Below are 12188 nucleotides of genomic sequence, written 5' to 3' on the forward strand. Positions count from 1 at the left end.
ACTTATCAACTTTTCAGCAACTCTTTCAACAGATGCGGAATTCGTATGGGGATATTACACAAAAATAGTTCGAGATCGTTTACGTGAAGGACTACTCTCAATGACACTGTTTTGACAGAAGAATAAATCTAGGCACAGCATAATTTCTTTGCGAGAAGATACAACGATGATATTTGAAAAATCGTCTCCCAAACCATCAACACCCGATTACCTGACAAGAGGATCATTCAAGAGAATCGTTCAGGAGAATCGTTCGAGAGGGTCATTTGAGATTATAATATTCACACCCTCTTCAGATCTCACTCGTGAGTTGTGAAGAGGGTGTGAGTATTAATCACCAGTGAATAATTCAAGGTTGTCTTGAAATCAAGGTTAAATTCATGAGTTGCCTTTAAAATCAAGGTTGTTTTCAAAAATGCTCCAGAATCCCCGTTTTCTATCTAATAAAGCTCCCTTCCATTGTACAGCATGTATACGAAATGAGATTTTAACCAAACGAAACAAAATCGATTTAGTGAGAGGGAAAACGTCTCTAATCAAGCTGGCCAAAGTTGAAGGTCAGTGCTGGTCAACGTTGTTATTGTCCAGCCTGGTAACCTTGTTCCCCACAAATTATTGTTTTCATTATGTTTCTCAATCTTTATTTTATTTTATTACTATTTTGCTTTCCTTTTTTCAGTATCTGGGATAGACAAAGAAAAAGGTACGTGGAACGCTTGTTGAGAGCACCTTACAACCTCTATCAAATATCACTACATTTGAGGGTAACTACATGCGAAATCGTGCTTTGATTATTCAAAAGGTGTTCACTTTCCCAAGCTTTTATTTCTAGCCCAATATGCTCGATCCCCAATTATTAATATTACATGTACGCGGTCAGAGCCGTCAACCTCGTTCACCGGATGGTTTCTTTTTCGAGTTTGCGGAAAATTTAGATCTCCTGCATATTTGATCCTTGTCAAAGGTAAGGTCAAATATGTTGTTCAGATTTGATATCAATTGTTGATGAGCATCTTGAACGATATCAGATATTTTACGCTTTTGACTCTGTATTCTATGCTAGTCATGGGCGATTTTAAATGTGGAAAGTGTGTGACATTACTTTTGACGTGGGTCAAAGGTAAAGCCAGATATGGAAGAACTTTGCTGATTCTTGTTAACGTCTATAACAACTGCATAGCAAAGCAGTATTTTAAATTGCCACGTATTTATTTTTGACTTTGGTCAAAAGTTACATGAAATTACATTCTATCTCATCTCTGAAATGCGGATGAGATAAATGATTAACAGATAACTGAACAAGGTTGTGCAAAATATCGTGATATTTGCTAGTGGTGAGAAGATCAACTGTTTGTCAAAGCTGAAAGTGGGAGTACATACTGGTTGATCTGCGAAATACCAAAAAATGACGATATTATGCAAAAACCGATAATAACTGACAAAAGATGGGACGCATGGAGAATTCAGTCTCAGTGAAGATGACCTGATATTGGAGGAATAACTGCCGGAGCCCCATCTATACGCCTGCCAGTTCATATGAAAGTAAGTAACATCATAACCCTTCTGCTCAATCAAAAACATCAGTAAATACAACCCCTGCTGCTACCAGAAAAATTTGCTTTCAAGTTACACTTCTCATTACTTACCGCCGAATGGTTTTCGTCAAAAAGTAACGACTCAAATGAAAAAAGCATGATAATCTGCTTAGAGTATTGATGAAAACATTTGTTTCGGCCTTGGAATACGTGAAGATAAAATAAATCGTTGGAAATGACGCTTTTGGTCAGGTTATTTTATAATCGGGTGCTAAACGAAAGAGAGGGTAAGAGTCTACCCCGACCTATGGTATGTTGGAACAACAACATAAACGTTCTTCGTCAATTTACAGTACTTACCCCAGTTCATACGTCAGCACGCGTTTATGGCCATGAAATTAAGTACAAAATCTTACTTTTTCCATTTTATTATGTATTTATACTTAAACAGGCATCTCAAGTTAATTGAATAAAGTGGTATTAAGAGATGTCGAACCAAGCCAGCCTGGTTCAAGCAGACTCACCCAGGTTCTTGCAGTGTACAAGGATCTCAGGGACGCCAACAAAGATCATATTAAAGCGCAAAATGCAGTCCCAGGTGCTGAATAGGTGCCTCTACGTCCATTCACATGCTCCTGGAAAGCTTTTAGTGATCACGTGACCATAAGAAAGCGTTATTAGTAGTGTTGCTTTCCGCCAAGTTATCAAGGGAACTGTAGTGGGACTTCGAGGGAGGCCTGGGACGATTACAGTAGCTATAAAGATCCAAAAAAGTAAGATCTATTTTATGATTTTCGGACGTTAGGGATGAAATAACGTCAACCGTTTTGTTCTGTTTTGTTCATTCCCATTAAATTAAAGGGTTCGCTGTAGGTCTAACTGAAAACCATCTCCTAACCTTAAACCTAAACCCCAACCCTACCCCTAAGCAATGGAACGGAGTATTATTTGAAGTTTTTCTCAGCCACTTGATTTTTCATCGTTACGTTGCCATTTTGCCCATTGCTAACGTTGCTCTTTGCTTTTAACTTCCCAGTCAATGCTGCAGAATCGGACAAATCGGAGGTTTGATGAAAGAACTTGAGACAATGAAGCAGCTGAAACCATACCCTCACGTCATCAGACTTCTGGGATATGTTGTGGAATCGGTATGCTCAATTAGGTTGTATGGGTCTCATTGAACTTTGCGACATAAAGCGTATGAGGCTGATTTTATCACAGATGGTCTTTTATTTTGGCTCGTTTTTTTGGGACTTAAAGTCTCTCGTAAGTGATTGGATTATTTGCTTCATACTTTAGGAGCACTTCGCAGAGTCACTTCTGGTATCTATGGAATATGTTTCATTTGAATGAGTCAGCCGTGTTTTGTCTCAGCTTTCCGTTCGATCGTCCACCGAGACCTCGCGGTACGTAAAAAGAAACATGCAGAAGTGACAGACTTTGGAATGGCTAGAGACGTCCAACAAGAGCATATTTATGAAAGATAGGTAAAGGTAATCCGATTATTGCCAGTGGCTAAGATTTAAAAAAAAAGTCCTCCTCTTCTGATCTTTTGCGATGAAAGATGACGTATCATTACTTTGAAATTTACCGCCATCAAAAATATGTCTGATTTACTGCCTAATGAAAACGTTTACATCCAGTTTAGCTTCCTAATGAAGGGCTGGCCCATCCTTCTGTAAAGAGGAAGCCTAGGAGGCGTTGTTGTACGGCACCTGTACCACAAACACTAGCGTTTAAGTGAAATTTTTCATTTCTTTTGGTGACAGTGGATTATTTATTATTTTACAGTTAATAACAATTGCATGGCCAAGTTGTAATTTTGAAGCTTTTCCAAAGAAGATACTGATTTTTATTTCATATATTGCTACATTTTAACATATTGGTAATTGATTCTATGGGCCCACTACCATAACCTATTTTTGCTTTGTCAGGTGGAATTATGGAGTTGTCTTTGACGAGATTTTCACCATAGTTAACACCTGATGAAACTTGATCAGACTGTGATAGTGGTTTACTTTAGACTGGAGTACGTTTCTTGTACTATTCTTCAAACTCATGTTTTAGAATTGATGAAAGGAATCCATTCGGGTGGAGAAAAGAATTTGCATTCTGCTGCAGATGAAGAAGAAGGTACTGAGTTGAGGTTTATATCCTGTTGCACCAAGATGCACATTACTTCTTTTTCAGGTGGTTCAACGAATCCACGTTTTGATGACAGGAAAATTGCAAACTTGCTTCAGCAGGGATTCCGAATGCCTAAAACACAGCACATGGATTTGGCACTTGTCCCTCTCTTTCCTTTTTTATGCTCATTGAAAGAAACATTATATGCATCTCGCTGTCATGATAGTGCTCATTATATGTGTAGATCGATATTAGCTACCAGATAATGATGAGATGCTGGCAAAATGACCCGGATGCGAGACAAACATTCACTGAATTGAAAAGAGCTTGAAGACATGGGAACCCTGCTCGAGGTAAGACTTGTGATGGACGTGGCAAGTTACCAATTTCCTTTAAATCAACGTTATCTCATTCAGATGTCCTCTTTTCTGTTATATCACCAAGGTTCCCCGACCAGCATTGTTAACAAAAATCTCTCTCGGGATTGTTTTTTATGTAATTTTTCACTGATAAGGGTATCAGTATATTTCAGCAATAGCCCTTTAATCTTATTTGATAAGGCGATCGGAGGAACGTAAAACTTGGATTCGACTAAGGAATTGTTAACCCTTTGATAATTACACTAAATCCGTGTGTAATTGGCCCTGCACGCTGATAGCGCATTCGGTGACTGCTCTTAGCGTAAAGGAGGCAAAATAGTCTTACCACTTCTGTTAAAATCTATTTTTCCTCTGCAGAGGCTGATTAGCATGAAAATGTGGGACAAGAATTTGGACGCAAGAGTTGAAGATCTAGTAGAATAGTTGGGTAAACGTACTCAGGCTTTTGAGGGTCAACTGTTTGAACACCTCGCAATCAACATGTCAGCCTAAAATGGTCACTGGGTCGGAGACGCCAGTGTTTATTTAGCGGTTAAGCTAATGCTTATAACTGTTCACAAGAAAGTCGAAACGAAGAAATGAAATGTTACTAATGGTTAAAAAGAGCTTTTCCAAAAATCACTTGAAAGATCTTGTTTGAAGACTTAGTGGAAGTTTTGTCTTCAAAATTGTTCTTTGCCTGTTTTTTCTTTTTACAAGTAATGTAACTCGACGTTGGTGCTTACACTCGATCAAATTGTTCTTAAGTTCTTTTCCAAAAAAAATTATGAAAGTGGCTTTTAATGTAAGGTCTGAAAATTTCTGAAATGAATCTGTCTGCATGATGATGCCTCGCAAGGAACGTCTGAAATAATAGCTAGCAATCCCATGTGTGTTTATCTTGATTAGGTTTGTAGATCGTAATTTACCTCTGAGGACTGATCTGAGCCAGGCAGCCTCACCTGAAAAGAAAGTAATACAGCTGAATTTATTAAAATGGCTTCTTCTATATTTAAGAGACATTTATGTTTCACAGTTACTACAGAACAACAGATGTAGTCGATAAATTTCATGAAGTCAATGACAAACACGGTGTACCGTCTGGTCAGTATTCTCGTTTTCTCAGTTGCACTTAATAACAATACGGGACAAATGATCCTTCGACGACCGAGGAAGAGTTGGGAAAGGGGGGCAAGGAGCTCCTCGCTTTTCAGGAAATATCCACCGAGCATTTTGGAGGAAATTTGTCTCTGGCCAATGCTGCCAATGCTTAAGTTGTTGAAGGGAAAAGTGGCTTATTGTCAATCTTTTTAAAAAGACCAAAAAGTCAAACACAAGATATGTGTTATATCACATTGAACAGGTATAACCCTTAAATATTTTTTCTTATGTTGCTCATCATGAGGTTGTAATGTTCTTCTATTTCCCAAAGAGTGTAGCATTTTATCTATATATCTGCATCTCGTTAAAGAGGTTATTGCTCATTGTGTTGGTAAGTAAAAATAAACTGTCTAATCGTTTGCCAGGTCATCATGGGTTTAACGAGGACCAAAAATTTTGTCAGGAAAAGCAAAGAGTAAGATAACACTTTTTCGCCTTAACAAACTTTTCTCCCTTCCATTTCTTTTGCCCAGGCCTCTTCAAAGTTTCGGGAAATGTGACAAATTCACCTCTTTTGGGCAGTGCAATACGCGATGTAAACGAAATATGCAGATCGAGATCCTGAGCGAAGTCCTAGAAGAAGGTCAAAACTCTGCCGGCCCAGACACCCCCGAATCATTACGCCTTTATTATTTGGTACTAGCAAGAGCCCATTACTCCTGGTACAAGCATCGTAAAACAGTCTTTTAGCCCTACCTCGCCCACTTTTTAATATTTTGGATTTTCTCTTTCGACAAATTAAACTTGGATAATTTTTTTAACTTAAGAGCGGAAAAAAACCCAATTATGAAAATTTGATCTGGGGACCAATATCATTGAAGTGAAAGTATTATGGGGTCAACAACTGGGTTAAAATCTTCAATTTGTCCCACCAGATGGACGAAAATAAAACTTATTTTCCCTTTATCTCATCATGATCGATTATATCATGGAGTAACTAATTTTTTTTTTCTCTTAAAATCGGAAATGCCGTTACGCAATGAACGAGTTATCGCTGTCAAACAGTGTGGAGGAAAAATTGGTGCAAACTCTCTTCTATGGAGCTTATAATATATAGATCTAGCCGAGCCTAAAAGCGGAGCTCCGGTCAGTGTACTTTTCAGCCATTCATTGTAATAAAACTGTTCAGCTCTGGCTGTGAAGGAGGTTGTACAAGGGCATTTAGGGACTGGTCCACCTCGTGTTCGTGTAGCAGCTTCTCGGCTGATTTTACATCGGGCATAGAGGTAAAAGTATCAGAGATGTTTTTAGATGACATGGTTTGCAGATACACGAGGAAGCTGATATCAATTCATCAAGATAGAGGGAATCAGGAAAATTGCTCCCTAGAAAATTGATGCAATTTGATTTTCTCGCACTTCTTACTAAGTACTGACTGAGTTTGCGCGTCTGGATTGCGTTATTATTTCGCTTGTGATCCGTTGGACTTCCCTTTCCGGCCCCAGGAATAGGGGTACTCTCAAGCATCGCCACAGAGGTTAGATCAGGGGAACCCTACCTCGATTATATGCAGTAGTCCTTGGAAAAGAATCCACGGTTGATAAACAAGAAAGAGGAGTTGAAAACTGTTTGTTACAATTTTTTTTCGATTTGCGTGACTTTCATTAAGTTTCGTACGCATGCGTAATCGATATCGGTGCTATGATTCACTCTCATTCGACACATTCGCCACATTCGCAAGTTTCACGCATGGCTTACTCTGAATGGAGTGTGTATCCGAAAGGAGAGTTTCTACAATTCATGCAAATGTTCCAAGTGTATAGCTAACATCGAGTTTTCCTCTATAAATTGCACCATTCGCCATGTTGTTTAGGCATTTTTACCGACTACGACCGACAATTTCACGAGAATGATCGTGACACTCGGTCCCAGTCTCAAATCTCGTCTATCCCTTCAAGTAACTTCCGTAGGATTTAGGCACAACCTTCCTCATTGAAGCATCAGCAAAAGTCTGATGAGATGGTGTCTTTCCGTGATAATGAAATTTACTTGTTCTTTCTTCTGCTGGTAAAGTTTCACGGGTCAGGTAAGTGTGAAATTTATTCTGCCGGACAAAGGATTTTAAGTGTTTTTTTACCATGTGTCATTTGAAGCTTAGACACCGAAAACGCCGACCCTTGCTTTCTGAACGTGATGTTCGTCAGAATGATTTCCAAACACCAAGATGGCTTTCAACAGTTTTTGTATTTCAAAGTTAAGATATGATGTTAGGATTACAATCACGAGATAAATGAAGTCTGACTAACTATGATGCGATGGAAATCAAGAGCAAAGGATTTTATGCTACAAGTGGCAACAATACCATACGTTCAGAATTCAACATCAACATTAAAACTGAAAAGAAGAGTGTGCTTTTTGCCTTGAGGAATGCTACAATGTAGGCCTGCCTGCATTTAAATTGTCTATGCATGCTTAAAGTAGCACCTTGTATACTGGCAGTTGTACAGTCTTTTGACAAACCAAATTTTCTCAGCTTAATGGCTTACCAAAAATTATTATAGTCTAAAATGGAGACAGGAACATCTTCCTTGAAAATCATAAATCCATCAGCAGTCTCAAGTTTGCAACTGAATCCCTATCTATAACAGGTTTTAACATGTGTCAAAAGTAAATACACGGTACATGTCAGATGCCCTCAGTATGCATTAGAATCCTGTGCTTTGTATTGTCCCAGACTGCATCATGACTGTCAGCAAGGTGTTGGCAACCTGTCAGTAGAATGTTGGTAACTTTAAGTTGACTATTGCCATAAAAAGTTTATGATTTACAACCCCTGATAATTGTATTGAAAAGATAAAATGAAACTCTTAAAAGTCTCTGGCCCTTTTATGTGAGTTCAGCAAAATTTCTGGGCAGTTCTCTTCCAACACTCACTTTGGCTCTCAGCCTGGTCACCGTTTTGGATTTTTAACTTTCTCCTAATCCCCCTCTGAATTTTGCATGGTCTCAAGTAAATTAGTTCATGTCGTTTTGACTTTAATTTTATCGGTGGCTCCTAAAGGAGCTGTTTGTTTGTTAAAAGAGAGACAAATTTGATTAAAAAATCAATCATCAAATTTGACCGGTAACAGCTGTCCCTCTCATGGCATGTTAACCATCACTATCAGGTTTCACCAAAGTCTTCTCTCACAAACTGCTTCTAGTTCTTTAACGTAACCCACGCTATCATGGATCATTTTACATAAAAACAAGATATATCATTTATACATATACAACATTGAATGCACAGGGAATGCTTTCTTGCCTTTTTAGTTTTGGTGGCATTTTGAGGAATTTCAAGCATTTATAATAAGTTTTACATCAAGTTTTGAATGCAAAAATGCACATATATGCCTTGGTCCGTTTTGTAAAATGTAAATATGGTGTCTAACAAAGCTATTTCACCACCTGTCGCTAACCTGTTGGTTACCTCTCTGTGGCCTGTCAGTTTAGTGTCAGCCAACTGTTGACTGACTGTTGGCTGACAGTTGGCCATCTGTCAGTGGAGGGGAGGTGTTCTTCACAATTACCATATTAGTGACTTTTTGTACATTAAGTGGTTGATTATGGCATAAAATGACACTTTTATCATTTCTTTGCAATACCCTATTCTGTGGAACCTTCATTAGAGGGATCATATCACAGTTGGGCATGAGCATCAAAAAGGCCAATTCTAACTATTTCAATGAACTGCCATCTTGGATTTTGAACTTCATGTAAATATATGGCTTGGAACGCATCAAAACAGATTAGAATACCTTTTTCAGTGACTAACCAAATTTTCTCTTGCTATATTTTGAACAAGAAAACCTCTATTAATGGGTAATTTGAGTTATGAACACTAAAGGTTGAAGAGATTCTCTTTCGGAACCTTAAGAGTTCACTCACTGAGATAATTTTTACCGTTCACAGCTGTTTTGGAGTAAGTTCATTGTGAATAAGTACTTTTTATAATATTTTTCAGCTTCTAACAAAGGCATTCATAAGAATAAAGTCCTGATCGATATGGTTACTGGTTGTGTTGCATCTGAACAACCATGCATCAAACAACAGTGCCCCACAATTTGTGGCTTGTTTTAATTTCCAGTAGAGATATGTATGTTAGAACAAACCCCCCACGGGTCTCATGTAATGAAGGGACAAAAATACCATAATGCATCATGTTTTTTCATCACATGAAAACAAAGCCTTCAGTTCGAGCATAAAATGTAGAGAAATTAGTACAATTTCATGGCAGAGGGGTGATTAATGGTGCTGCAAATAGGTTCAGTTCCTCCTCTTACAGTTAAGTTGATGCAGGTTGGATTTTCTGGGGTTTTGACCATGGCAAGCTGAGTTATGAGTGCTTTTGTCACTAACCTTTCTTATGAAGGTACTTCATGTCTTATGTGTCACAATTAATTTATGGGATTAACTCAACTTAGTGAGTAATTTGACATTTCTTGTAGATATCGTTTGGTAAATTTCCATGATTTGTGCTTTCTGGTATGAAGCGCACAGATGTGGATTTATATGTCATGAAATTTCTGCCGTGCCCCAGGCTGTCATTTGACCTTTGTACAAAGTCTGTTCTAACCAAGTCCTTTTTCTCTTTTTCTCTGCACAATGATGATGGTTAATATTTATAAATCGATTTGATTCTGTTGTGTTAAGTCACTTGAATGTGTCTGGTAATATAGCACAAGTAAAACAAGTAGATAAATATTACCCATGGATTTGAAACATAAATACACAAAATACATGAAATTCTTTATTTAACCTCCCCCTCCTCCCCCTTCCCCCCCCCCAAAAAAAATTATTTTCTAGATTCAACTACACACTAGTTGGTTACTTTCTTGAACTAAAATCACCATTCAATTAGTTTTCATTTGATCATCATAAACCAACACCCTTCGAAATTACTGCTAAAGCAATTGCAACAGTCAAACAGTTCAATCAGTATTAATTAATATGACTTCCTGTCCAACTAGTCCACATGAAGCCTTGTGTAATGCCTAACTTTGTGGTGTCAGTGAACTACTCTAGGACAGTTGAGTAAGTGCACATCATCAGGTTGCTGGTTTGTTTACTACCACAGATGCATATAATTTTCTAGTTGCAAAATCAAATTTATCTCAAACCCAGAGTCCTCTCGGCTTTGTGCAGGTGTTGTGCTCATGTTGTTGTTGTCACTCATTGTGCTAAAATTTCTGTATAACAAAAGCAATGCTGCAATCTAGGCATGCCCCCATTCAGGTTATCTTCAAATGCTAAAAGTAGCACATTGTATGCCGGTGGTTACATATGGTCATGTGATAAACCAAAAAGGCAGCAACATCTTCCTTGCAAATCATAAATGCATCAGCAGTCTCAAGTTTGCCATGAAATCCCTATTTATAACAGGTTTTAACATGTCAAAAGTACATGTACTTCCATACAAATCTTCTGAGCAGAAATTAGTCTTCTTTAAGGTTGGCAGTTTTTGACCTGATGTCTTGTTTCTTTTCTTAACAGCAGAACAGGTACAACTAGAATCATCTTACAGTGGAAGCAATAGGACTGCAAAACTTGGTTCCTCTTTTGACTTCTCATGGAACTACACTGGTAACTTACGCAGAGTTGAATGGGGAACGAAAGAGAAGGGAATAATTGCTCTAGATGTCCATCTATTTATCCTTGATAGAAATGGGCGTCTCATCCCTAATGTATCTCAGTACAATGGCCGTCGTTTTGGCAGCTGGAATCAACATTCACCTGGGCAAGTCATGTTCACTCTAAAGCCTATTAAAGCAGTTGATAACCAGGTTTTCCTCTTCAGATTTGTCCCAAATAACCCTTTGGCTCCAGATGTGTTTGATATGGTGCAATTAATTGTGAAAGGTAAGATTTTTGATTATCTGATGAGTTGTTGTTTCATCATGGAGGGTAGTATAAATTTTCAGAATGGGCAAGTAATGCTATTGAATTTCAACAATTCTGATAGGAAATAACTTCAATGCACGCTGCAAACAAAAAAGTGTTCAATGAAAAGTGATGTTGTGGCTTTGCCCTTAATAGAGCCGTCACGACAGTTTCCTCCTTTACGGTGTTGATAATAGGAAAAGTTAAATGCATGAAAACACAGAGTTTAGAGCAGAGAAGGTTTTCTTGATCAAGACCTTTAGGAGGGTTTTCAATTTTTGATGGCTGTTTAAAAAATGAACAAACCAAAGAAACTGAAACTTATGTGCTTCTGTTAACTGATTCCCAATAAGAGTATCCACTGCCACACCTCTCTCAGCAACCACCTCTTTATGGTATTACCATATCCTAACGGGTGTCCTTTGCTAACAAAATCATTAAAGCACTATAGAAGCATAACCATCATAAAGTATATATTGTCAATGGAAGGGTTGTGGAATGTATTGTCTGGCTAAAATTGTTCTGTTTTAGCTTGACCTAATTGCAAACTGCACAATGTTTCTTAGAGCGAATTAATCAGGTAACAAATCTGGCCATGCAAGTAAAACTTCTGTTTAATTTCAATCCTGGGAGTTGGTCTTTAAAACCTCGTGGAATTTTCCAATATTCCAATAACAGTTGAACCTGCATTAAGTGGCACCGTATTGAATGGCTGGTTGTCAAAGTCCAAAAATTTGTTCCTCATAATTACAGCAATTTTCATCTCTATTATGAAGTTACCTCTTTTAAGCAGTCACTGTCACCCTTGCCTGAGTCCTGACAGCCTGTCTGTATTGTCTTCCACCTGTGTTGAATGGTCACTTACAGCAGAACCACTCAAATTAAACTAAAAATAATCTTTCATGCAAAATTTAATCCATAATCTCATGAAATCAATATTTTGGTAGTGTTATTGAGTGACTTTTTGTACATTAACCCTTTAACTCCCAAGATCTGATGCTAATTCTCCTCTCTGGCTGCTAGACATTTCCTTGTAAATAAGTTACAAGAATTTGACTTCAGATCAAGATAACAACTTTGACTGGATAAGTTTGAGTATTCTCATTACCTGTTCGCCAGGGAGAAGGGAGAAGTTACTTGTTGATCA

General features: G+C 37.9%; 1 protein-coding gene and 1 long non-coding RNA gene across 4 annotated transcripts in view; both read left to right on the forward strand.

The window, feature by feature from the left end:
- Positions 1 to 12188, forward strand: part of LOC131782794 (neural cell adhesion molecule 2) — a 31701-nt gene that overhangs the window by 10271 nt on the left and 9242 nt on the right. Inside the window, exon 5 of the mRNA XM_066168893.1 lies at positions 10655 to 11020. Within this exon, the coding sequence (XP_066024990.1) occupies positions 10655 to 11020 (366 nt within the window). The remainder of the gene's footprint in view (positions 1 to 10654; positions 11021 to 12188) is intronic.
- Positions 1799 to 5541, forward strand: LOC136282036 (uncharacterized). 3 transcript variants are annotated; one of them, XR_010718050.1, is made up of 5 exons: positions 1799 to 2308; positions 2572 to 2683; positions 2835 to 3022; positions 3470 to 4015; positions 4400 to 5541. It is a non-coding gene; the product is annotated as an uncharacterized lncRNA (long non-coding RNA). The 3 variants fall into 3 exon arrangements; XR_010718051.1 differs by having other exon boundaries at positions 3726 to 4015; XR_010718049.1 differs by having other exon boundaries at positions 2835 to 4015.

The sequence above is a fragment of the Pocillopora verrucosa genome, chromosome 6, assembly GCF_036669915.1.
Source record: "Pocillopora verrucosa isolate sample1 chromosome 6, ASM3666991v2, whole genome shotgun sequence".
NCBI lineage: Eukaryota > Metazoa > Cnidaria > Anthozoa > Scleractinia > Pocilloporidae > Pocillopora > Pocillopora verrucosa.